Here is a 27,779-nt window from a genome sequence, read left to right on the forward strand (position 1 = left end):
GGAATTAAAAAATCTTGCACAACATCAACAATGAGTAGGAGTTAACATACGCCCATTTTATTTGAAACAAAGTTGGTGTGTGTGCGTGTGCCTTAACAATTTCCATTATCTTATTTCTCTCCTCTATCCCCACTGGGCAAGAAGTTTATAATTAAAAATCTATGCTTAATGAAGATCTTATAATCATGACCTCAATTCTTTATCATATACTTCAAAATTATGAGCTGATGAACGTTTGAAAGAGTCTGAAGAAAATAAGTCTCAAGAATATGCCCTTTCAACAGGAAATCAATCTAGAAGAAGAAGAGAACATAAAAAATTGTTATTCACCAAAAACAACAACATAAATGTTAAAGATTTAACAAATTTCACTTGTGTAACATATCCCAGTCAACATCAATTCCAAAAAAGTACAATTCCAGGCTTCTTCACTCCTGGTTTGTTTTTTAAAAATCAACATATAAACTGTGTAACTTTATAAATACATTTTTCCTAATCACATGTCAAAATCAATGCCACATGAGATTTGAAAGACCTGGAAATATATGGAGGCTGATAACAGATCACGTAGCAGCTGTCCTTAAGCTCCCCTGGTTTTCCCTGTGTGGGCCACCCCCTATCAATTAAAACCGTAAAAGCAACAAAACAACACAAAATCAATACTTTTTTCAAAGCCCTGTGACCTATACATTATATAGTCAAATTGTCCTTGTGTCTTTAAATTTTTAATCTTGTGCCAATCTTCAATAACAACACAGATTAACCACTAAGTCTACAATTTCTCATTTTCTTTTACATATACATAACAGACCTAATAAGCTTAGAATCATGCCTTTGTGTTTAATATGGCAGGTAGTTTTACCAAACCATTCATAAGCTTTAACAAATCTCTGCTTGGGGGTTATCCCAGCCCTCTTGAGTCACAGAGCTACATATCAAAATCTTATGGAAAATTAACGCTGACATTTCAATCACAACAAAACAGTCCAAGACAGAAATGGGGAAGCTGCCTGACTGACTGGCCATGATTTTTGAAATCACAGGTCCTCTGGACTGGCAAGGTTTAAGTGAAAATACAATAATTCCTAAAAGTAAATCATATGTAAACGTGGAATAACAGGGGCCAAAGGTTCACTGATCTGAAGGTTTGATACGGAAGTAATGCATGAACAAAGTGTAAAGTTTACTGGCACTAAATTGAAGTTCATCAGAAGCGAGTACAAATCATTTTTCGGACCAATGAACCTTCAGACCAATGAAACTTCGGATTATCAAGACGCCCCCGAATAACAGACAAGAACAAAATTGGGAGGACCTGCAGGTTTCTTGTAGTGCAGGCCCCTGCACCTTCAGTATCTCCAAAGTTTCCCCCATATCTGCTAACATGTGACAGGTCTTTCACCTTGAACTTTCAAATAATGCCACTAAGAATACTGACCAAATTTCAGCTGTTATACTGACCTTGACATTGGAAAAAAGACAATATTATCATTTTCTGTTCATATATTAGTAAGTGTCACACACCAAAATTATCCTAAATGCAATAATCATTTTAGCACACATCACATATAACTTGGAAAGTAGCAGCACAGAAGCATGTAAATATACAGAAATATTTACTGAAAAAAAATTATATGACAATGATTACATAATTATAATTCTATAATTACAACCTTCACAGTGTTTTTCTCTCTATCACATTTATTCACTGAATACTGAATCTCATAAATAAAACAAAACTGAAGAAAACATTCAAAAGACTTAATAGTTTTTAGGACAAAACTGGTATTTTCACCCATTCCAAGAGGTGATGAGAATGAAAAAACAAAATCAATGCCACATTACATTTTCTTACAAGTGAGATCAGAAAAGTGAGAGAAAAGTGAAGTCATTATTTACACGCTTTCTTTTTGGAAAATGATGATTCAATTCTTCAATACAGTATATTTGTTTCAGTAAGAACAAATTAATAAAGTGATCATTTTTCTAACCTGAAATAATAATAATGATAAGAAGTAATATAAAAATGACAAAAATATGCAAAAATGAAATTAAAAAATTAATTTCCAATTTCATTCATTTTTTCAGGAAATGTCACTTGATATCTGCCTAATCAACGGCATCCATGTCAGTAAACAAAGGTTCCTCGCACTCTCTTGACTGCAATGCAGTATCTGTCTCAGACTCAAAATTAGACACAGAATGACCCGTTCCTTCTTCTTCCTCTTCATCACCTGCCTCTTCATCGTCATCAGCATCCTGGTCTTGAGGGGGAGGGGTTAGTTCTCGTGGAAACTGGATGAGACTGTGGCGCCGCCTATAAAAGAGAAGGTAGGCTGCGGGGCTCACTATGTGCTTCTCGCTGATGTAGCCCACGTTGCTGTCATCACAGATTCTCCAGTCTGAAGGTGAGAGAAAAAACAAACTTATCTTTGATACAGAGATTTAATAAAAAAGATGTTTACAGGCCGTACTAAAACCTTTTTAACTACTGATTGATTCAAAGAAGATGCTTACTTAGACAGTCTAGCCACAGTGTCTACTGCAGAAAGTGCCATAAATACTCAAACCTACGTGCTCTTTGAGCCATCAGGGTCTAAGAATCTATTAGTCTCAAATCAGGAACAGTGACCAGTTATTGAACATGTTCACAGAACTTTCCAGTCCTATCTTCAGTCTTACTGACATCTGCCTCTATTAACTACACCAGAATCCATTCAGTCTATATACAGGCTATTTATCAAACTTCTTCAACTGAATTTTTTTTTGACAAGTCTAAATTTTAAAAAGATGTCAGAATTAGGATTATTCTATAATTGTGCAATAAGTAGTAAAATGAAAGCTTTATAAATTGCGTATTAAGGCAAAAAAACTGAGAAAGAAAATTTCATACAATTCACCAATTTCTTTGGGTCCTCAACAATTTTCTAGCACATCACTTCACTCACTTTCAAACTCAAAAATGCCCACTATCTTGGCCATTTTTCCGGAATACTCACCAAGTCTGTTCTTTCTTGGATTCTCTGGGTCATACAGGCGCGTGAAGGCAGTGTAATGGCCGCCAAGGATTCCTCCATAATGGTTCACCACCCCATACAAGTCATATATGGGCATCTCCCCCTCACCGTGAATTTTACCCATGCAGAAATTTGTAAGGTCCAAGTTCCTAAATGGTAACATTATACTTATTAAATTGTTATCATACTGAGAAAAATTTCAAGTTATCTATCTAGATAGAATAATAAATAACAAGTTTGGAAATGAAAAGGACATTGCTTAAATTTCCTGGAGTAGAAATTTCCAGGAACCTTTTTTTCCTGACACAATGTATACTTTTAAATTCATACTTATGGTAGAAAAATTATTTGTTTGCTTAAAAAAAAATAATAATAAAACAAACAAATCTCACCTCACAGGAAACTGCACCATCTTGTCTATCTTGTCCCTCCAGATGAAGTTACGGAAAGAGAAACGTTTCAGCTGGATGATGAGAATATGAGGCAACTTCCACAGCGACATCTGCTTTGTTGCCTCTCTGTGTTGTTTGCACTGTGGACAGTACCTACAATAACAATAACAGTAAAAACATGTTACAACTCTCTGTGTTGTTTGCACTGTGGACAGTACCTACAATAACAATAACAGTACAAACTTGTTACAACTCTCTGTGTTGTTTGCACTGTGGACAGTACCTACAATAACAATAACAGTACAAACTTGTTACAACTCTCTGTGTTGTTTGCACTGTGGACAGTACCTACAATAACAATAACAGTACAAACTTGTTACAACTCTCTGTGTTGTTTGCACTGTGGACAGTACCTACAATAACAATAACAGTACAAACTTGTTACAACTCTCTGTGTTGTTTGCACTGTGGACAGTACCTACAATAACAATAACAGTACAAACTTGTTACAACTCTGTGTGTTGTTTGCACTGTGGACAGTACCTACAATAACAATAACAGTGGAATTTGTTACAATTCTCTACATTGTTTGCAAGATGGATGGCACCTACAATGACAATAACAATACAAACTTGCAGTAACTCTCACTCTTGTGTTGTTGCTGTATGGTGGACAAAAAGACAACAACAATAAATTTTTTTTTTTTTTTTGCTGTGGAACCGACAGTCCAATAAACATGCCTGTTGAAAACAAATGACCTTGCAGTTTAGTTCTACAGAAGTGAAAAATTCAGAAAGTCAATGAACTTACCAAGCTTCTTCAGGGCTCAAGACCTCTGGTTCTGTGAACAGCTGCAGACACTGATTCAAAGTAATGCTTGGCTTTTCTGAAAATATTTTACCATGTGTCACATAAAGAAAATGTCACATCATTCTACGTGTCTGTAAATGTTTAAACATTTTTCTCACCATCAATTGGATTACAGTAATTACTTTTGAAAAAATAATACTTCAGTTTTTGTAATACTTTTGTAATGCTTCCTCAAGGTATATAATTTCTTAAGACAAAGGAAACGTTTTTTGATATATTACACTGTGTAAAGATTAATAGGCAACTAACTGATAAGGGTACAGTTGCCTGTGGAAAGGAGGGGGGGGGGGGATCGCCCTTGCATCCATATCAAACACCTACCCAAGCTCTCTGCGTTGCGAACACTACGATGATCTTCACACTCAAGGTCCTTGGACTGCACCAAGACAAATGGCGTCAACTTCTCTGCGTTCTTCCAGTCCATGGCCATCCATACAGGGTCCTCGGTGTCCAGATCCAAGGGCTCCTGGTCTGATTTGAAGAAAATAATTGTAAATAAATCAATTCATACCTTTAAACAAGGCAGCAAAGCTGTCAAATGTACAGACAAAGAACAGAAAATAAAGATGCAAATAAGTGAAAAATTAAATTTTCACAAAAAACTGTTAAATTGCCAGAAAAATTTACCAAACAGACTGCGTTGCCTATTGAAGCTGTATTTTAGTCCCATGTTTCTTTCCTATAAGTTTGAGAACAGTAAGTGACATGATTTCCCTTAAATGGTCATCATAGGAGCAGTGCCCAAAAAAGGGGGTTTCTTCAAATTTTGATACAACATTAAATAATGTGTAACAGCATAATGACAATCAAATGTTATTAATAAAATATTAGTAACATGGACATTCAGAAAATGTGACAAGCAAAAGTCTTCAAGATCATGGAACTTCAAAGTCACACCTTGAAAATGCCAATATGTGAAAAATTAAATTTTCACAAAAAACTGTTTAACTGCCAAAAAAAAAAAAAAAAAAAAAAAAAAAAAAAAAAAAAAAAAAAAAAAAAAACCAAACAGACTGCATTGCCTACTGAAGCTGTATTTTAGTCCCATGTTTCTTTCCTGTAAGTTTGAGAACAGTAAGTGACATGATTTTCCTTAAATGGTCATCATGGAAGCAGTGCCCAAAATAGGGGTTTCTTCAAATTTTGATGCAATATTACATAAGGTTTAACAGCTTAATGACCATCAATTTTTAATTATAAAATATTTGTATCACAGATATTCAGAAAATGTGACTAGCAAAGGTCTTCAGGCCCATGGAACTTCAAAGTCACGCCTTGAAAATGCCAAAATGTAAACAAGACAGCACTGTTCTGAAATGGGTTTATTTCCATTTTTAACACTTTTTTAACATAAAACAAAATAAACATTTTACTGCCATTTTTATATGACCAACTAAAAAAAATGATGAGATGGGAAAGGTATCAATAGAACAGTGTTAAATGTCCAGTTTCCTCCATTCTGAGATTCTGAACATAGTGGATGATTGAATCTGACAAACTGCAATGATATGAGTTTATTTCCATTTTTGACACTTTATTACACAATACATGATAACAAGTTTACCATGTTTTTTACATAATCAACTAACAATGTTGTAAAGATGCAGGAAATATCAAACAAACACTTTTAGGCATCTTATTAGTTAAATAATGAGACTGTTAACATGCTTAAGAATTGAATCTGAGGAAATGTGAAAAAAACAGTATAACTTCTAAAATAATAGCCCGATTATGCTGATTTTCGAACTCAACCTGCGTTTTAGTAAGATTGACCACTCCTGTGAGTATAATTACAATTGGCCAATCCGTTTTTCTTATATTGTGTTATCAGTGTTGCATTTATATTGAAAATAGTGAAAAAACAGCATAAATTCCCTCAAAATAGCCCAATCATGCGGATTTTCGAACTTGACCTGCGTATTATGAATATTCATCAGTTCTGTAAGTTTCAAGTCAAAAGGTAAAATGGTTTTCCACTTATCGTGTTATCGGTGCTGCATATATGCTGAAAAAAGTGAAAAAACAGCATAAATTACCTAAAAGTGACCCGATCATGCTGATTTTCGAACTTGACCTGCGTATTATGAATATTCATCAGTTCTGTAAGTTTCAAGTCAAAAGGTAAAATGGTTTTCCACTTATCGTGTTATCGGTGCTGCATATATGCTGAAAAAAGTGAAAAAACTGCATAAATTCCCTAAAAGTGACCCGATCATGCTGATTTTCGAACTTGACCTGCGTATTATGAATATTCATCAGTTCTGCAAGTTTCAAGTCAAAAGGTAAAATGGTTTTCCACTTATCGTGTTATCGGTAAAAGTGCACGGCGACGGCGACGGCGACGACGGCGACGACGGCGACGACAGACGCAGATGATGGCTATATGTACAGACACATCTGTGTCTGTACATAAAAAATCGAATCAGATTTGTCTGCTTAAATATCACACAGAAAACTGTTTTCACTTTCCATTTTTTCCCCTTTATCAAATTAGTCAACAAATCTAAAACTTTAAACAGCAATACAAAATAATAAAAGGCAATGAAAATTGACTGCGGTGACCTGCACTTGTTGGGTTTAGCATGTTTTTCGAAAGTCAAAAAATAGGTGGGTTACTCAAGCATAAGTTCAATATGTCTTCATACAGGTATGCATGCTAAAAAGAAAAACAAAAGCTACCTTTGTCCTCTAATTCTCTTGGATCCTGGCCCGATATATTTTGTCCAAACTGATTAACCAGTTTCAGTAAAAACAGTGGGTTTGTCTTGTGTGAGTGAGGGTTGCCTAACACCAGACGCTGTGGAGGTCCATTCTTCGTGCTAGACCCAACGCCATCTTTGACAGTTTTACTAGTGGAGGCTACATCATTTTCTGTAGTCTCAGAACAGACCCCATATTTGCTGTCCCCACTTCCGAGCTCTTGCTTATCACTGCCTGTTATCCCATCTTTTGTCTCAAATTCTTTGTCAGAATTTTCTTCTGAAGATTTTTGTTCTTCATTGTGCACGGTGTCAGAGAGAGCGGCAGTAGTTTCTGAGCTTTCTGATTGGCTGTTTAATTCTTCATTTGATTCTGCAGAAACTACATTATTTGTTTCTGATAGGTCCATTTCCTTTCCTGAAACATTATCGTCCTGGATGTCTAAATTTCTTTGTACAGATGAACCACCATTGTCTGATACATCCGTGTCTGAGTTTTGAGAGCTGAGATCTGTCAAATTTTCTTGATTCAATGAGATGCCGTCTGCCTCAACAAGTGTTGAATCGGTAGATGTAGAAGTCGTTGGGGATGAAGAGGAGGTACCCGAAGTAGCAGTACAGGTCGATGATGAAGATGATGATAATGATGTAGTCTCACAACTTCTTTGTTGCACAGGAGGCTGAAAAACATCCACCGAGTACCTGTAAAACACAAATTATATAGCTTAATAACTGCTTATGTTGTAAGTAAATTTGTATTCAATTTTATCGTACTAATAAACAGAATATTTTCCTCCATGTCACAAATTTGTTAATAACCCCCACCCCTCTGATAAAAAATGCCGACCTTTTTGAGGGGGTGTTTAAAATGAATAAATAGGGTAATACCTTATATCATCTTTTAATCTAAACATGTCACACAAATTGTTTTAAAGAAATATACCAAAACAGTTAATAAATGGGCTTTTTGAAAATTTCAGCAAATTTAAATTACATGTGATATTTTACCTTGCAAAGGCTTCTGCCACCTGACAAATCCTACTGAAGGTGGCCTGCGACTGGGGTAAGCTGAAAATGAAAGGATATCCCACTGGCTCCATCACCTGTCTGCACGCCATCTTGTGCTGCTGCCAGTGGTTCTTCTGGCATGTTCTGAAAAATTTGGAGAAAAAACCTGATTGACCAAGATGCTGGTACGTGTCAGGGATGAGATTTTCTGACTATTGGCAATTTTTTAAAAAATTTTTTGGACTTTTTCACTAAATAGCAGTCTCATTCCTGATGTATCCGATTGAAAAGCATGGGACATAATATCTCAAATTTCATTATTTAGAACAAGTAGAGTAAAATTTGTATTTTAAAAATGTATTTTCATATAGAGGCTACAGTGTACTATATGGGGTGAATATGTGTGAGTTTTGGAATTAAGACGCTTGCCCTCAGTCGCAATGCGCGATGCTTTCAAGTTACAGGGCCCAGGATGCACTTACTGATCACAGTATCCCACCCTGTAGCATTTTGTGCAGCGTTTCAGTTTGCCGTCAGGAGGGCACTCTTGTCTGCAGTTGGAGCAACGTGTTGGGAGTTGAACAGGCAATACCGTGCGCTGAAATTTATTTCAGAATTATCACAGCAAATTTACAGAAAAATTCGGACTACTGCAGTATGTACATTTTTTACTTGACAACAGCTGAAAATAGATTTTTTTTGCATCTTAATATTTCTGTGACCAAATAGTAACAATTATCAGGAAATGAGGCTTTTGGTGTAATTACAGAAATATCATTATAATTATACTCTTACCTGTATCATATTAATTTCTACAACAGGCTCTCCAACCAAATCTTCTGACAAAACTTCAAACCTGAAACACAAGACAAAATCAACATTTTTACATTTTATTACATTTAAGAAAGTCAAACCAGCCTCTAAGTTCATTTATAACCATTATAACTTTTAACTCGGGGAACTGACAGAAGGATTTATTCATTTGTACTCTTAAGTGCTATGTTGGTAAGTGACATGTGAAAATGAAGACTGGATGATAACAGATTTTGAAAATTCACTCAGTTAATAGGCTAAGCCTCCTTTTCTGCTTTCACCAACAGATTCTTTGATCCTGGTGGCTCAAAGGGCAAGTAGGCTTAAAAGTGTCTGGCACAAACTAAATATCATTATATAAATTGTTGGAATTTTATGTTTCTTGTTACATACAACCAGGAGAAAAATATTTGTAATTTCAACACAATTCTGACTTACGCTAGAATGATATCGTTGACATTGATGGTGCTTACATCTCCATCACAGTCTATAAGTTTGTGTATTTTACTTTTGTACGTCTCCAGTAGTCTTAGCTGAAATATTAGATAAAATAGTCACTTATATTGAAAATATTATAATGTCAAGGGCCAAAGATCAAAATCATCTTGCATACTTATAGAAATAAAGAATAAAAGATAGTAAATAGCAATTTTTTTTTCGCAGTTAAAAATAAACAACAAAACCATAACAGAAGTCTAAATACTAATAAATCATTGGTCAAAATTACAAGCAAAGCACAAAATCATCCCACAAACTGGTTCTAGAACAATAATCCAACTTTTATTAATAACTAACCAAAAAGTAATGTACAGTAATAGGTTTCCTTGGACTGAAAAAATGTTTTTTTATAACTTACATTTTTAGGATCTACCCCTGTTTTGTCTGCTATGGCCTGCTTAAGCTGTCCTATACCAGCATCACAGGGTAATCTGATCATGTACTGAAAAAAATGCAGCAAATTATAATTACAGTATACTTCATTGGACCCGTGAAACCTTAGGACCAAATTTGTTTGAGCCATATGAAGATTTCAGTCCATAAGTTTCAGCTTATACCAAAGAAAAAAATTATACAATAACTTGAATAAGTTTTGTTTGAATTAGATGATAATTCAAGTTATAAAAAGACTGGGTATGTGGAGTTTGTATGTAGAGATTTGAAATACATTTATATAATTTTCAAGTTCACCAGGGAGGCCGTTTCATAAAAGATCTTAAGATCCAAAATTTTGGTCTTCACCTTAGATTGAAAAATTTAAATTTTAAGTCAAGATCAACTTCTGATCATCTGAAGTTGTTTTTTAGCGAAATCAGTGGATGGGATACTGTAAATCTAACAAAAGAAACCTATGTGAAGACACATTCATTATCTGATGATGTTGTTCATCCACTTACCCTGACTGGCTTTGTGTACGAGTCTTTGGACATATATATGACAGGAAAAGAGACTAACTTCTTAGGTAGTGGTGCTGATAATACCATGAAGGGGTCAAATGTGATGGAAACCTGGAAATTTTACAATAAATGATGGAATTAACAGGTATTGAGAACTATATATACATGTCATTTCTAGGACAAATGATAAAAAAAAGTCCCACACCAAAAAATGAAGACAGACCAGTGAAAATTTGTAAATGTGTTCAGAAACTGGCCACTGCTTTATTAGGCCACTTGACTTCAATGATTTCTTAAAATATTTTTAATGAATCAAGCGATATCAAAAATTGAAGAAACATGTAACCTTATTTTAACAATTTTGTGATAAAAATTTAAATCAAATCCTTCTAGTTCTTTTTAAAAAATCAGTAGTCTGGTAATATACTTACTGTTACTAATATTAAGTTATTTAATTATATCAAAAATAGTTACTTTTCTTTCTCAAATTTTCAACAGTTTTCCTCAGTCTCATCATAAAATCAGTTTTGCACAATCAAACTAACTATGAAAGTAGCTATGACCAAACAACATAATACATTTCAGTGTCACCAACCTTGTTACAATGAGGACAGACTAATTTGGACTTGAACTGCCCTTGGAAAGAGTCCACTATGAAGGAGTTATTCCTCTTTTGGTATACCTCCCATGCCTCGGCAGCCACAACCTGAATCCAGGCAAAAAAAATTATTTTCAAATTTTTAAATATTATACTGCAAACCAAAGAAAAGCAACAACAAAGAAGTTCTCATTTTAAATTTCTATTTCCTGATCAATACGTTCCCTGCATAAACACAAAAAAACTTGACCTAAGTTATAAAAATAAACACCAATTTTAAATGCTTTGGTCATTTACTTAGTATTATTTCATTTCTTTATTACATTTTCTCTTCTCTAATTTTGATCGGATTACAAATAACAGCTTTAATTTTCAATAAACAACTTTACAAAACCATATGCATATGCCAAATCAAACAAAGAATGTCATACTCAGCTGAAGCTACATTAGTCAAGAAATTTTTAATTTATGTAGCAGCAACAACGACTACAACAACAAAGACTTTGCTACCTCATCTGGCCTCCCTTTGTCTTCAACTGTCTCAGTGTAAGGCTTGTCTCGGACACGATTTAAGTCCTGTAACCATAAAAAAGCACATGCCATAAAATATGAGAAACTATGCTTGTTTTCAATTTTTGTCAAAGCCGCTTTAAAACTGAATCAGAGAAAGTATTTCTTAAAAGAAAATTAAACACATGGCGTTATCTCAACAACTTCATTGAAATCATACACGACACATCTCACGTAGTTTCTTTTTAATTACTGGTCACATGTTTAAATCAAATTGCTGAATAAAATTTTCTCAGTCCATACCTCATGTAGTCCATCTAAAAGAAACGCCATGAATTCTTGTGCATCATGCTGGGCAAACCCCGTGAACTGACTGGCTTTCATGGCTATCAAATTCTGAAATATATTTTTTCATCGTAAAGTTATCAAGGCACAAGTCAAAATGGTAACAAACATTCCTAACCCCAATCTTTGTGTAATATTTTTAAGTTCAGTCAATCATACTTCTCATTTCAAATTTTTTACCACAGATTCTAAAATAAATAAAAAATAACTTGGCTACACTCGACTCATGCCTTGGAAACAATGAACATCTGTGAACTACTTTTATTTGATGACCTTCTAATCTAAATAACTTCAATTAGCATTACAATGAAAGAAAGGATCTATTTATCATGTGCATGTATGTGTACATGCATGCGTATGTCCACGCATTTTTTCATGTGTGTGTGTGTGTGTGTGTGTGTGTGTGTGTGTGCGCGTGCATGTTCATCTCCATGTACTGACCTTCAGTTTTGAGGGAGCATATGATGACCGTGTCCCTGACCAGAGCACTTTAAGCAAGAAAACAAAGGTGGCGGCCAGCCGCCCACCACTGCCCAGAGGGTTGGACTCATTAATGTCCTTTAGGTAGTGACCATCTGGAAACATTTTTACAGTGATAAAATATAATAATAATGACATATATTTTCCAAGTTTTATATCAATTAAATTTTAAACTAACATTACGGCACACAAAATAAGGTGCTTTCAGGCAAAATTACAGATAACTACAAATCAGTTAGAGAAAAGTTCTTTAGAAAATAATGAATTCATAAAAAGTATACCCTTAAAAAGATAAATTTAAATTTGCCACAGACAGTCAAAATCCAATACTTATAAGCATGGGGAAATGATGGTTTGAAAACAAATAAGCTGACCTGCACTGAACCTAAAGACAAGGAAAAATAAAGCCACTTACCAAGAAAAAAATCTCTGAATTCTATGGTGTTTGCCAAGACCTGAAGCACACTATTCATGAAGCATGTGTTGCCGAGGTTGTCCAGACCAGTAAATCCTGGCTCCACCAGCTTGGTAATACTGGGTTTGTTCAGTGGGGAAACCAAACAGGTTGGCTTCTGCAAAAAATATATTTGATCATGTATGATCGTATTTAAGTAGAAAATTTTAGCACTTAGACATTGTTTTCTTAAAAGTGCATTTTCATATGGCAAATTGTATTACAAAGTTTCCCATTTCATAATCTGTTCTAACACTCAGTAACAGCCTACTTTTATTTTATGTTCTTAATTAGATTGTATGTTGTCACAATTATATATAACTGCCACCTATGGGCTGTGATTTCCTTCATAAATTGTTGCTATCATTATTACAAATTTGCAGCCATTGAATTTTAAAAAAAATCATAGAAAACTTTATTTCTAGGGTCTGTGTATTGGGTGTGTCTACTTGAACAGTTAATTTACTTTCAAGAAGAAAGAGAACTTTAATACTAAAATAATTTGATGAATATTTGCTTTTTTCACTTGCTAAACACAAGGATTACTTAAAACTATGACAGACAGGCAGACAAACCTGTGCTGCTGTACTGGTGGACTCTACTGCTGGCTTGGTGCTATCTTGGACAGTGCTTCCTCCTGTGCCAGTGCCCTTTGTGGTAACACGGTCCACCTCATCAAATGTGACAGGCTTTGGGCCACTGGTCACTTCCTGCTGGACACCATTGTCCACCTTCTGGGGTGTTGGGGCTACTGGTGCCGTATCTAGAGAAGTTGCATTAACATCTGCCTTAATTCTTTTAATTCTAAGAAGATAATTGAAACTGGACACACAAACAGAAAAGCACACTTACACACGCATGCAAGCGCGCGCGCGCCCGCACGCACCCATACTTACCAACAGGTGCTTCCAGAGCCTTCCACCTCACGGCATCTTTCTTCTTCAAGGACAGTTCAACCATAGTTCCCGTCACCCTTGATTTACACTGATCTGGCTGAATAGCATGCCTGTGAAGATTACATAATATTCAATCAAAAGTAAGAACAAGACCAACTTCTGGTCCTAAGCCGTTTATTCTAAACTGACCCCAACGATTTGTCTTTGCAGAACCATCACTCTTGACAAGGACATTACCTGCACTAATTTTAATTAATCCAACTAGTTGGAAGCAAACTTATGTAAGGGAGAGAAACCCCACGTAGCATAATTTCATGTTAAGATTAGTCAAAATGCTGTGAAAAGGAAGTGAACAACACATTGTTTAAATGGCCTTAGTGACTTTCTGATCTATGACAGAAGTAAACACAGCTGTGTTAGTCAGTGTCTCTTAATTTCTCACCTTTCTCAAGAGGAGGAAGAACTCACCTCAACTTCAAGTTCCAGCAAAACCAAGTCTCTTCTCCAGTGCCCTGGTGTAAGCTGAGAAACTTTGTATCTCTGTGAAAAAAAATTCAATTTAAAAAAAAAATTACAAAACCATTACAGAACTTTGTACTGCAGCTTAAAATCATTTGTAAAACACATAATTAGCGAACTCTAGGACACGGGACATAAATTGGTCTTTTTTGACATAGACAAGTGAACCCAACGTCTGATGTGATACATACTGAACAAGTGCACATCCGTGAACGAGCTGATCGGGTGGAGAAAGTACAAATAAGGTGAATAACTGATATTTTTTAACCTTATCACATAGACAGTCTGCGCAAACGTCGCATAGTGGATGATACATACTGACTACATTAAATTTCACGCAGTGCTGTCAACCTTTCAGCATGTCATCCAAACACACAAAAAACACTAAGAAGGGTGAGCCTACACCCAAACGTACGCACAGCGAAGTCTCCAATACAAGTGCTGAAGAAAATAACAGCATTATCTTAGCGGAACTAGAAGAAATAAAATCTTATATGAAAGACATGATAAACAAAGACGAACTGAAAGAACTAGTAACCACCTTAGTTACAGAAATGTTAAAAGAAATGAAGAAAGAAATGGGTTCACAAATCAACAACATGCGAGAGAAATTAGACTTCCTGGAATTTGAAAATAAAAACCTTACAGAAAACATTGCAAGGAAAGACAAAGATTTACTTAAATTGAAAGAGGAGATAAAAGATCTCACAAAACTGAGTCTCGAGGCGGACAAACGATCAAACTACAACGAACAGTATTCTCGTAAGAACAATATTAAAATTTACGGGATAAAGGAAGAGACAAAGGAGAACACTAAGTCCGTCGTACGCGACACATTGAAGGAAGTAGCACAGATAACACTCCGGGATGATGACATTCTAGCAGTACATCGTATACCTGGGGCAAAAACACAACAACCGAGACCTATAATTTTACGAGTGAATAACACGGAGACAAAAGCCAAAATTATGAGGTGCAGAAGGGCAATGAAAACCTCGAGGCAAAACTTGAGACTGGCAGATGACGTCACAAAAAAGAACGCGCAACTTATCCAGCGCCTCGTCAGCCACCCTGAAATTGACCAAGCATGGTACTTTAATGGGTCAGTCTATGGTCGGCCGAAAGACAGCACAAAAAGGGTGAAATTTGACCTGCACGATGATATTAATTTAAAGATAAGAAACGCTTGAGCATGAACTTTATTTCTCCCTTTTCCATTTTCCTCTTGCTTTAATTTCGCACATAAAACCAATTGTCGCACAAAACTGAACGCTCTCCCATGTGCGTTTTCCTATATGTAGTATATTGTGTGAGTGTATGTTTGTGTTTAAATGAGGTGAGTAAGTGGATAATGGCCGTGCGTAAGACTGAGATTGTGTATGAAAGTAAAAGTGTGCACGTGGTACATGTCTGTATGTTAAGCGATGAAAAGAATGGTGTGACTCATTGTCGTACATACATATATATCAACGAAAACGTTATGTCTGTCAATACATTAAAATGCTATTATGAGTTTTGATTTTAGTATATTATCCTTAAATGTCCGGGGGCTAAATAACTTTAAAAAAAGAAAGGGAGTATTTAGGTGGCTACATAAAAGGCCTGAAAATGTTTTCCTCCTACAAGAAACCTACAGCTCGCAGAAAGTCGAAAAATTATGGCGCGCTCAGTGGGGTGGAAAAGTTTGGTATAATCATGGTACTGGGCATAGCAAAGGGGTGATGATTTTATTTAAAAATAACATAGAATATGACATTATAGACACAGTTACAGACCCGGATGGTCGTCTTCTAGGCGTGAAAATTAAAATTGGTACGAGCACTTTTCTTATGTGTAATATATATGCCCCAAATCAAATAAATGAACAAGTTGAATTTTACAGATTTCTCTATAAAGAACTAGCTAAATATGAATCTGATTATGTAATTATAGGGGGTGACTTCAACTGCACATTGTCCAAGCTAGATAAACATGGTGGATTGTCCACACACATTAAAGATAAAGTTATACATGAAATACAAACTATTATGAAAAAATATCATTTAAATGACACATGGAGAAAGTTCCATGGTGCAGAAAGAAGATACACATGGAAAAACTCCGAATCAAAAATTTCCTGCAGACTAGACTACTGGATAACATCTAACGAACTTATAGAAAATTGTTTTATAGAAAAGGCGGAGATACTGTACGCACCTTACACTGATCATGATGCAATATCTTTGTTTTTAAAGACAAAAGATGTGACAGTTAGAGGGCGAGGGTTTTGGAAACACAATAATACTTTACTAGGAGACGAAAGATATATTAACGAAATGAAAATTGTAATTAATGAAGCAAAAAACAGATACAATTACTTAGAGGACCGTGGTTTAGCATTTGATATGATAACCATGGAAATACGGCAGTTTTCAATAAAATTTTCAAAGCAAAAATCTAAACAACATAGAGAAAATGAAAGAGACATTTGGAAAAAAATCAACGCGCTACAAGCCGAGATAGACAATCAATTTAATAAAGAAAAAGCTAAAGAATTAGAAAAACTTAAGACTGAATATGATTTAATCTTAGAAGCTAAAACTGAAGGTGCAATAATGCGCAGTAAAGTGAGATGGTACGAAAAGGGCGAACGCAATACAAATTACTTTATCAACTTGGAAAAACGGAATCGGGTCAGAAATACAATTACAAAACTAGAAATTAATGATACACTAACAGTAACTAACGATAAAGATATTCTACAAGAACAGGAAAAGTTTTATGAAAATTTGTACACCTCACAGAACACTACCTTTAACGAGAGAATCTCAAACAAATTTTTCAATGTACAAAACATACCCCAAATTCCAAACGACCTAAAAATCGCATGTGAAGGAAAGCTAACCATCAACGAGTGCAAAAACGCACTCAAAGAACTTACAAAAAAGAAGAATAAAACCCCGGGTGTCGATGGGCTCTCCGCAGAATTTTACATGAAATTCTGGGAAGAATTAGGAGAGGAAATGGCAGACTGTTTAAATTTTGCTTTTGAAACTGGTCAGTTAAATATTAGCCAACGGCAGGGCATAATAACACTAATTCCCAAAAAAGACAAGGATAGACACCGTTTGGAAAACTGGCGACCTATTTCTTTGCTAAGCGTAAGCTACAAAATAGCCGCAAAAGCACTTGCAAAACGAATGGAAATGACTTTACCAACCATTATCAACAAAAACCAAACCGGGTACGTTAAAAAAAGATATATCGGTGAAAATATAAGACTCATCTGGGATCTTATGTACTCAACAAAAAGGCAAAATAAAGAAGGGGTGGCAATTTTCTTAGATTTTAAAAAAGCGTTCGATTGCATTGAATGGGAATTTATAAAAAAATGCCTGAAAATATTCAACTTTGGCCCTGACTTCATTCAGTGGTTTGACATTATGTACGCCAATGCTTCCAGTTGTATTACAAACAACGGATATTCCTCGCGATTCTTTTCAATTACAAGAGGTGTAAGACAAGGATGCCCACTGTCCGGCCCTTTATTCGTGCTGGCCGTAGAAATACTAGCCTGCGCAATACGCGCAGATCCATCCATACGGGGAATTACTATTGATCGTCATGAACACAAATTATGCCAATATGCCGACGATACAACGCTATTTCTAAATGATGTTGGGTCCGCTAAAAACGCATTGAAATTAATATCTGAATTCAAACAAATTTCTGGTTTAGAACTAAACTTGAGCAAGTCCGAAGCCCTGTGGCTTGGAAGCAATAGATTCAACGACGAAAAGCCCCTCGGGTTGCTATGGCCGGATAGACCAATAAAAGCTCTCGGAATTCATTTCTCTTACGATTACGAAAGCTGCAGGTTTCTAGACTTCGATAGTAAAGTTGATCAAATTGAAAAGCTGCTTAACCTTTGGTCCAGCAGAGACCTCACATGGATTGGAAAGATACAAATACTGAAAACATTGGGTCTGGCTAAACTGGTTTATGCTAATACAGTTCTTGAGACCCCAAATGATATTATTTTGAGGATAGATGCTTCATTCAAAAAATTTCTATGGAATGATAAAAAACCAAAATTAAAGCAAAATACATTAATAGCCCCAAAGAGTAAAGGTGGTTTAAATTTGACGCATGTGCCATCGCACGTGCGGTCTCTGAAGGCCTCAATGGTTAAGCGCATAATGTTAGCTGACAACGATGATCCGTGGGTTATAAACATACTGAAATATTTAAGAAGTGTGGGAGGAAAACTTATTTTCAGTTGTAATTATGAACTGAAGAATATTAACATTTCGGACATACCACCTTTTTACGTAGCCATGCTAGATGCATGGAGTGATGTAATACAAACAGACCCTAATAATGCCTCCGATATAAAGAAACAGATAATATGGAATAATAGATTCATACTTGTAAACAAAAAGTCAATATATCTAAGGCATTGGTCAAAAGCCGGAGTAAATTATATGCAAGATATTATAAATATTAATGGTGAATTTATATCATTAGAAGAAATAATAAATCAACACAACTTCGACATTAAGCTGCCGAATTTTCTAGAATACGAAAAAGTAAAAAAATCAATTCCGATATCATGGTTACGTAAACTTCGGGAAAATGCAGAAACAGTTGACAACACAGACTCAGATGAGATAGTATGGACTCTAGCCTCTACAAAAACCATTTACGATAAGCTAATAGAAAGAAATGTAATAAATTTACCCACAGCAAGTTTGCATCTTATCAAATCAGGCGTAAGTGAAAATGATTGGCAGAGAGTTTTCTTGATACCATTTGAGTCTGTCAAAGAAACTCAACTACAAATAATGCAATACAGAATAATTCACAATGTGCTGTACACAAATTCTACACTGTTCAAAATGAAAATAGTTACTAGCCCAGGATGTATTAACTGCCATATGAAAGAAACAATAATACATCGTTTTGTAGAATGTGTACGTGCAAGAAATTTTTGGATTGCATTTGAAAACTGGTGGAACATTCCGAATAACACCATACACTTCAGAAAAAATGAAAAAACTATAATGTACGGGTGTCTGTCAAGCGACCAGCGCGTAAAAGCTTTAAATTTCTGCATTATTGTGGCTAAACAATTCATAAACAAAAATTCAGAAAATCCATCAGTCTATGATTTTGAACTGTTTCTGCATTTTCTTAGTCAGAAGAAGAAAATAGAAAAATACATTGCTATAAAGACAGGAAAAGAAGACAGGTTCAATACAAAATGGAAACGCATTCCTACCATAACGTGTTAAAATTTTCACCTCTAGTACGCTATAGTTGCCGTTATGTAGTTCACAACAAGCATGTATACGTGTAGTATGTATGGACGGATGAGTGAGTGAAAGTAAGTCTATATATTTATGTTCTTATTTATTTATCAGTATTTAATTACCGTAATTATTATCAGTATCATATGCATTTAATCTTTGATTTTCTGTCTAAATATTTCATTATATATGACATTACGTAGCATGTGCTTGGGGGGGGGGGGGGGGGGGGGAGGTCTCGTACATTTGGGATTTACTCCAAAATGACGTGAACATGTAACCTGGATCGACAACATAATGTTGGAATTACACATAGGGTTGGCTTGTGGTGGCCATTTGTCCTTTTCAGACAATTAGTTTTACTTTGCATCAAAAGTGTTAAATCAAAAAGAAAACATCTCTCGCTCTCTCTAAAATATTTTTTATATCACAGAATTGCATGTAAATATTCTTCTGATTTTCTTGTAATAAAAATGGTGCGTTTAATACGTGAAAAAAAAAAAAAAAAAAAAAAAAAAAAAAAAAAAAAAAAAAAAAAAAAAACATAATTAGCAACAAAAAATGTTTCTGAAGAGACTAAACAGATTTTTCACCTATGAGGCATGATGTACATGTCCTTTATCAAAGGGCTTTGATCATATATCTGATGAGTCACTTTCATTCTTCAGACATGTTCTACTTTTCTAGAATAACTACATACAAAAGACCAGAAAAAAAACTATTTCACAGCAACAAAACTGTTTGCTAGAAAAGTTCCCAAAATTATCTACCTTGATTTGAAGTGTATCTTCACTGTGTCACTCTGATACTGGATGTCCAGGTGCTCTTTAATGATCTGTTTGACATACATATGGACAACCATGATATCTGTGCCCTAGAAAAAATGAGAAAAGTAAATACTGGGGTAACGCTAACACTCGCCAATTTAGCCAAATGCTAAAACTGACTTAAATTGGCTAAAGAAAAAGGGCTTGATTTGACATGTTTTAGCCAAATTATAACCATTTTGGTAACAAATTGACAAAAATGTGGTGATTTGGCTAAGCAAAAAAAATTGCTAGCGCTACCCCAGAAATACCATAGTTAACCACATATACAGTATCCTCTTTCTGTAATTCATCAAATGCTCCATATCAAGCCTTGAGTGGGTAGATGAGTCTTGACATTTTGTCTTTTACATACAATACATTCAGTTACTTCATATCTTGGCTTTTAAAATTTCAAATGCTCCCATGAAGTATAGCCCAAGTGTTGAAGTGCCAAATGCCCAGATTTTAGTGTGCATTTATTAAGCTTTCTGATGCACACTAAAATTGAACACTCATTAACTCAGCACTAATGTCATATTTAATGGGTACATCTGGACTAAAAAAGCTCACATATGTAGTTACTCCATACACATATAACATTTACCAAATGTCGTCCTTATATACAGAAAATAAAAAGAAAAAATGTCCACACTAACCTACTTGCTCAACATACTAATGATTTGGGGAATAACACCCCTTGCATACGGTGGAACTATTAACAACCATACAATGAACTTCAAGGTGGAGGATGGGGAGCAAAGGGCAAGATGGTTATTTAGCAGTAGAAAAGATGAAAACCAGGAAAAATATTTTAAGATTTTCTCTCAAGACAGTATTTCTCTGTAATTTTATGCAGTTACCTGCTAAATTCTCCATACCTTTTCAAACCAGTCATGTTTCACGTGATCCAAAACACAAGGAGCTTCGTCACCGCCGTCATTTTCATTTTTCTCCTTCTCACTTCCAACAACTTTGTCCACTGATTCCTTTGCTGCACTCTCTTCTTCGTTTCTTATTTGGGACTCGTTGTTTTTTACATCAGAAACTGAAGTTGTTGCTTCATCCTTTTTTATGCCAGTTCTTTCACTGGAGAATGTCTAAAAAAAAAAAGCATTTTTTTCTTTAAAAGTTAAATCTTTTCATATTATCAATAAATAACATAAAAACAACAACAATTGTCACAACCAAAGAAATAACAATAATAAAAATATTAACAGCAACTTAAGTAAAACAAATAGCAATGTTCATTACAGAAAATTTGGGACACTAAACATCAAGTTTAATATATCATATTAAGGTAAAAAAAAAAAGCACTATAAAGACCTTACCCCAAGATCATTCCAAGTTACTTCATCTTTCTTTTTCAAGTTCAAAAGAATTTTTCCGCCAGCCAGAACGACTCTGCTCTGATTGTGAAGAATTGGATGTGGGAATGAACATTTCCAGGAACGTCCATCTAAAAACAAATTTGATAAATTGATTAATCAATTTAGAACATAACAATAAAATACAAAACTGAATATGGGAGTATGTGCACGTGTGTGTGTGTGTGTGTGTGTGTGTGTGTGTGTGTGTGTGTGTGTGTGTGTGCTGCACCTTACCTTCAAACTTGACTAGCACACCAGACTGTGTGTAACCGACATCTACATCTTTCTCAGTAATATTTCCCACATCCAGTGCAAGACGGACATCTTTATCTGTCTGTTTCCACTGAAGAAGTTTTACTGCAATAAAAGAATAATAGATTTAATAGATGAGATTCCATATTACGCTAAAAAATAAAGAGACAGACAGACCACAAATTAACACAATAAAGATTTGCTAATAAAATAATAAAGTTCTACGATTTGTACATGATTAAATAACAATAGCAATATATACTAGTATAAATCATTTGAAATGATCTATACCTGTTGTTGCTACTGCAATAATTAAAGATAACTGATAAAAAATCAAAAAGTGCATTGGGAAAAACATGCTGCTTACATACATCTGTGTATGAAATGAAATGTCTTATGATTACCTGTCATTTCAAAAGTGAAGTATCTGTATCAAACACAAAAGGCCCACAAATAATCACTCTGAAGTAAGACATCATCAGTGTAAAGACAGTGTTATGGTCTGTGCATGGGGGGGGGGGAGTGATTTCCATTTCGTCAGAAAATGAAAGTGAAGAAATAAGAAGACTGGGAAATGTTCCTTTTTCAATTTTCGTTTCAAAATTAAAAATAGAAAAATCAGAAGCAAAATACTTCAAAAATTAACTTATGTTTAAATCTAGCACATTCTGATTTTTTCTGATAATACCTAGATTTTTAATCTTATGACAAAATGGAAATCACATTCCCCACCATACACAGACCCGCAACACACCATCAATAACAAGTTTTGAAAAACAAGTAATGAATCGGCTGCAAGCAATTGGTTTATTTACCGTTTTCCGGGCTATCGATTCCCTTCTCATTCTTTCTGTCTTGGTTTTTGACCATGCTGCCTCCGCTGTCAAAAGCTGGCGCGGCAGCACCGTCTCCGCAGGCAGATCGGCGTTGTGATTTTTTGTTGTGGGATGGCATGATCGACTCCTCTATGTCAATCCCTACTTCAAGCGCCGAGCGCTTCCTCTTCCGTCCCGTGGACGCTATGTTTACCAACAAAAATTGTCTCAAGATCTCACCTCCGAAAAGACAAAAAAATTCAGAGGTGAAGGTCATGTGTGCTTTATCCAAGCAAAAACAGGAACAGAAATCAACGTAGGGAAATGACCAATCAAATCGTCCCTCTCATAAGAATAAGGTTACTAAATACAACATGGAGGGAGAAGGTATGTTTCTTTACAAAGACCCGTCTATATTTTCATTTTCACTCAGTTACACGGAAGCTATTGTCTTCAAAATATTTAAGAACAATTTGTATTTCAAACAGAATCTGCAATTACACAGAAGGAATCGGTAGTACTAGAGAATGCAGAGTGCATAGCCTAACATAACCAAGCCGGCATTTTCAAGTTTCAATTTTAGTCGGTCTGGGAGGAGGGGGCTCATTTTACGCTGATTAAGGCTTTGTGCTGAGGTAATGGGGTGGGGGGGGGGGAGGGGGCGCATAATCGGAGTGGGGGGGAGGCTTATGGATGGAAAGATCATCCATAGCTAAATGTGAATGTCATTGGTTTATATGAAGAAACACACCAGTGATCAAATATGTGTTTATTTTAATTTTTAGAATTCTCATTTGACTGTCACCTGTATTGGTAAATGAACCCAAGTACATGAGCATATAGCAATAATAGTAAATGGAGCATACTTTGAAATTTTTTAAAAATTCAATCAATTAATACTGAACTCTTTTGATCTGCTGAAATTGCATTACAGTAATTATCCCTTACTGGCAAAATAGGCTTTCAGTAATGTTGCAGTTGATAAATGTATTACTGGTAGACTGGTTTGCTGTTCTAATGTCATTTTATGTGGTTGCTGCATTCATTCAACAATCATAGAGAGATCTGACCATGGAATGTAGTATCCCATTGCTATGAGGCTAGGGGAGGGGGGTGGTGGTCCAGTGTGTACTTCATTGAATCAGCAATGATATTTCACATCCTTTCAGAACTGGAGTTAGAGTCAGAAGAGGGAGCCTCAGCAGGCTCCAGCGTTGAATCAGTCCGTAAGAATATTTCACTCAAACTGAAAGGAAAAACAAAAGCCAGGAGATCCGATCCCAAGCCCAAGCCTGTCCAGCACCCTCCTCCTGCCCTTGAGCCAGTAGGTGGACAGAGTGACCAGTTGATGTCCCCAACTGGCCATGGAAGTGAAGGAGAGCCTGACTCACCATTTGAGCAGAAAACAAGGTGGAATCACAAGGTTGGTTTTGTGGTATATTGTGTATAAACATGTTTCAATGAAGCCCCCATCTGAATCATCATGCAGAGTGTAGAAGATGATAAAAACTTTTTTTCTAAATGTTTTTCTTGTATTTTGGCTATGTTTCCCCCTTAAGTGCCTTACTGTATTTCTGCTTTACTTCAAATTTGCTGAGTGATTTGACTTTCCTGTCTAGTTTGTGAAGATAAAAAGATGCTATCATTTATGTTATAGTACTGAAAGTGATATTCAATATTTATCAACTCAGCCTTTTCTCTTTGTCAAAACAATTTTGTGTAAGGTGTCAGTAGCTAAAATGAAATTTTAATAAGTCAAAAAGAAGATGTCAGCTTTACATTATTATAATTTTTCATTAAGTTTTAAACAAACCAAGAAACAAAAATTCAAAGCTATAATTTCATGTTTTTTTTATTTCAATATGTTTTTAATAAGCCAAATTACAAGGAAGTTGTGAACGTGTCATAAATTTTTTCTCAACTTTTTTGTATTTTTTCAACTTTTTTGTTAATACTGCAGTGTACATAGGACTGAACTGCACTGCATTCTAAAATGTCTAAAATTCTCATATTGCTTCTTATTTCCTCCAAGCAGAAGTATGAATTTTGCACTTAAGCTTGCATAAAAATGGAAATAAATTATGATACAACACTGGAATAATGTGTATGACGATATTCACAAACCCAACCTGGGCGGCGGGGGCTAGAGGTACTAACAAGTCATCATCAAATGGCATGAGTTTCTTGGTGTTATACTTCCTTATAATTATTGTACCACCAGCGCGAGTACTGAAGGGTACACATCATAATTTTATCTCTATACCATCTTGTTTGCCACTACAAGCCACAGTTACCACACTTCCTCATAAAAGATATAATGAGTTTTTTTATGTATTGTGTAATGAATTGCACTTCTTTAATTCTTTTCAGGTCAACTTAATTGGAGAGAAAGTGGTTGACCCATTGATTCACTGTTGTGATAAATGTGATCTTCCTATTCTGATATATGGCAGAATGGTAAGTACAGCTTAAGTTTAAAGTCTCAGTTACAATTATAGTTTCCTCAAACAACAACTAAATTCATGGTTATTAGACTCCAATATTTTCTTTCTTTATTTATTTAATTATTTATTTTTGTATATAACCAGGTTGATAAATTCTTTACATATATATTAGAATGTTAAATTACCTAAGTAAGTACCTCTTTTGTAACCCCTAGAGTAGAAAAAGATATAATTTCATAACAATGTCATACATAAAGTGAAATAGACAATGTATGTCATGAACTTGTCATGAACAGTAATAGAATTCTCTGAAATAACTTTGGCATGCCAAGATTGTACTTTGCCTCATAAAATGCCTTTCTTTAAAATTTTTCAGATTCCTTGTAAGCACGTGTTTTGCTTTGATTGTGCAAAAAAGACAGACAAGAACTGTGCACGGTATGCATATACAGAAACTAATCACTCTTTTCAGTGGGGAAAAATTATCAATTTTCAGAAATTACTTTCTTTTGGAAGCATTTAAGTTTTTTTGTAGCATTTGTTATGCTTATACTGGATAGAAAGGAACTATAGGGCATCTTGCTCTTCAGTTTTGTTGCTAACTTTTAATGGGAATGTTCTCTAAGAATTTTTGACTTTATTTGAAATTTAAAAAATATACAATCTGTAAAATTCACAATTTTTCCTATTGAAAAGATGAGTCATTCCTTTATCATCAGAAATCTCTAGAAAAAGCTGTGCAAAGTTGATGGAACATCCATTTATTTCAAAATGCTTCATATTTACTGTAATTTTTTTAGACCTGTGTGTTTGTGTTTTTTTTTTCTTTTTTTAATTTGGGAAGTTTACATACTGTTGATTTCATTAACCTAAGCATGCCTTGTAATTTTTGGAATTAATAGATAAATTAATACATTTACTCCTTACAAATGATATACACAACAGATTAACAAAATTTGACTAGCATGACTTCAGTTTTATGAGTATTTTTAGAAGGGCAAGTGGTAGTGTCAAAATTTGCTTTTTAATATCCATTTTGACTTTCCCGTCACAGATGTGATGACCCTGTCCAGCGTATAGAACAGTCAGCTTTGGGATCAGTATTTGTCTGTACATTTGGCGGAACTAAACATGGAGTATCAGGTTGCCGACGCACCTATCTATCCCAGAGAGACCTCCAGGCACATGTCAATCATCGCCATCTTCGAGAGGGACAGCAGCCATCGCCCCACCAGGCTCCCCCCGTACAGGAGTACAGGCCCCCAGCAGAGACGATGCATGTCCCTCAAGCACCACAACATGTGGTCTATCACCAGCAGCCTCCCCCCGAGGACATGCACCGTCACCACAGTGGGGCCCACCAGCCGCAGCCACACCCCCAGGGCCCCCCTCCCCAGGCCCATCTCCCCCCACAACAGCACTTGCCCCATGGCAGACCTCCCCCTGTGAGCTCCCCATTGGAGTACAAGCCACATCACAGCACCTCGAGGACTAATCTAATCACTGTACAGATCCAAGACGAGGGAAGGGATAAGAGTAGGGGGCATTACGAACACAGCACAACAAACTTTCCCCCTCAGGGTCACACCCCTTCTAATTATCCACCCCCTGGGCATCAACCACAGCCCTATTATGCTCCCCCTCACCACGGGCCTCCCCCGACTACTGGACCCCCTCAGCGCACCCCCATGAGCCAGCCCCCACAGATGTCACAACCACCCCCCATGTACACAACCAGCCACCCTGGGATGGCAGGGGGACCACCCCCACGACACGGACCACCCCCTCAGAGGTACCCCAGCCCACACCCCCAGTATGAGGAGGGGCCCATGACACCTCCTTGGAATCCTCCCCCACATTCAAGGGGTCCTCCCCCTCCTAGGGCAGGGGGTCCTCCTCATCAGCCCTACTACCAGTAGTGTTATAACAGGTTCTTAACTTTTTCAGTTCATCTGAAATCAAGGCTCATTGTTTAGACATGTTTCATTTGATTCTCACCTTTGAGAGGTATTCTCAGATTAGTGGAAAAAAGTTTTTAACATATGGATTTTAAACTTTGAGCAGTTTACAGAAGGTTCACAGAATGGTTAAACCTTGGATTATGGAGAGATTGACTCATTAATTTTTTTTCTCAGTGAAAATAATATTTTTTGTGAAAGATATTTACAGATCAAGAGAGATGCTCATGGCATCCCTTCTTTGATTTCTTACCATTTGAAAATTTGCTGAGAGAAGTGCAGTATTTTTTTCTTACCTTTATACCACCCAAGCCAAATCTTGGATTCATAATTTATTAATATTATAATAGCTTTATGGACAGGTCTTTTGAGTTTTTAGTAAAAGACGTGGACTGCATTCCACATCACATTTTTGTTATCACCAAAAAGTTTAGGTTTTGTATTCTTGCCAAACAAGCAGGATATGAAGAGTGTATGATTAGGTCAAAATGTCATTTGTTATTTTCAAATACAGTAGACTCTGCATAACAAGTAATATATAAAATGGATTTTTTATGTACGAATTTGTGAACATTGCCTTTGTCAAAGTCTTTTGTAACTTAAAAAAAATTTTGTTCCAAAGTGTCCAAGACGTGTAGTCTGCTGTATATATCTATGGTGAACATGCTGTTGCTATTATGCATGAAAAATCAAGACTAAAACGCAAATTTCATAGACCAAAACACCGTTTCCACTAGTTGTTAAATGTTCTAATAGGCCATTTAAACAAGCCTGCAGATGTTAGCTGATTCATTTTTACAATATTTCTAAATTTTGTAGTTCAGTGTTGTCTATACTGTGCCCTGGTTAAG

General features: G+C 35.6%; 2 protein-coding genes across 3 annotated transcripts; one reads left to right on the forward strand and one right to left on the reverse strand.

The window, feature by feature from the left end:
* Positions 1-35: 35 nt before the first annotated feature.
* LOC106172690 (ubiquitin carboxyl-terminal hydrolase 19) lies at positions 36-22,803 on the reverse strand. 2 transcript variants are annotated; one of them, XM_013553502.2, is made up of 25 exons: positions 22,527-22,803; positions 21,694-21,816; positions 21,421-21,548; positions 20,971-21,189; positions 20,054-20,157; positions 13,945-14,016; positions 13,477-13,586; positions 13,156-13,343; positions 12,542-12,698; positions 12,088-12,221; positions 11,605-11,697; positions 11,302-11,367; positions 10,789-10,899; positions 10,194-10,304; positions 9,656-9,739; positions 9,238-9,332; positions 8,782-8,842; positions 8,469-8,584; positions 7,987-8,130; positions 6,959-7,680; positions 4,601-4,750; positions 4,220-4,295; positions 3,410-3,562; positions 3,000-3,166; positions 36-2,402 (listed from the first exon to the last, which is right to left on the reverse strand). In XM_013553502.2, the coding sequence occupies exons 1-25, from the start codon at positions 22,801-22,803 to the stop codon at positions 2,110-2,112; spliced, it is 3,954 nt and encodes a 1,317-aa protein (XP_013408956.2). In that variant the 3' UTR covers positions 36-2,109. The 2 variants fall into 2 exon arrangements, with proteins under 2 accessions (XP_013408956.2, XP_086870731.1); XM_087014605.1 differs by lacking the exons at positions 36-2,402; positions 3,000-3,166; positions 3,410-3,562 and adding an exon at positions 3,835-3,887.
* Positions 22,773-27,424, forward strand: LOC106156615 (uncharacterized). Its single transcript, XM_013531951.2, has 5 exons — positions 22,773-22,913; positions 23,696-23,949; positions 24,897-24,983; positions 25,347-25,408; positions 26,025-27,424. Exons 1-5 carry the CDS (start codon positions 22,901-22,903, stop codon positions 26,887-26,889), a joined length of 1,281 nt encoding a protein of 426 aa, XP_013387405.2. The 5' UTR covers positions 22,773-22,900; the 3' UTR covers positions 26,890-27,424.
* Positions 27,425-27,779: the final 355 nt, after the last annotated feature.

Source organism: Lingula anatina, chromosome 6 (genome assembly GCF_051362555.1).
Source record: "Lingula anatina isolate TDL-2025a chromosome 6, LinAna3.0, whole genome shotgun sequence".
In the NCBI taxonomy this organism is placed as follows: Eukaryota; Metazoa; Brachiopoda; class Lingulata; order Lingulida; family Lingulidae; genus Lingula; species Lingula anatina.

Bases quoted from the DNA above. Each gene is read 5' to 3' on its own strand.
- LOC106156615 (XM_013531951.2), top strand. The intron at 23,950-24,896 runs GTTGGTTTTGTG...AATTCTTTTCAG, and splicing joins AAACAAGGTGGAATCACAAG to GTCAACTTAATTGGAGAGAA. The intron at 25,409-26,024 runs GTATGCATATAC...TTCCCGTCACAG, and splicing joins ACAGACAAGAACTGTGCACG to ATGTGATGACCCTGTCCAGC.
- LOC106172690 (XM_013553502.2), bottom strand. From the start codon at position 22,803: ATGACCTTCACCTCTGAATTTTTTTGTCTTTTCGGAGGTGAGATCTTG. The intron at 13,344-13,476 runs GTAAGTATGGGT...CAACTTCTCTAG, and splicing joins GGCTCTGGAAGCACCTGTTG to ATACGGCACCAGTAGCCCCA. The intron at 8,843-9,237 runs GTAAGTCAGAAT...CTTGTGTTTCAG, and splicing joins GTCAACGATATCATTCTAGC to GTTTGAAGTTTTGTCAGAAG.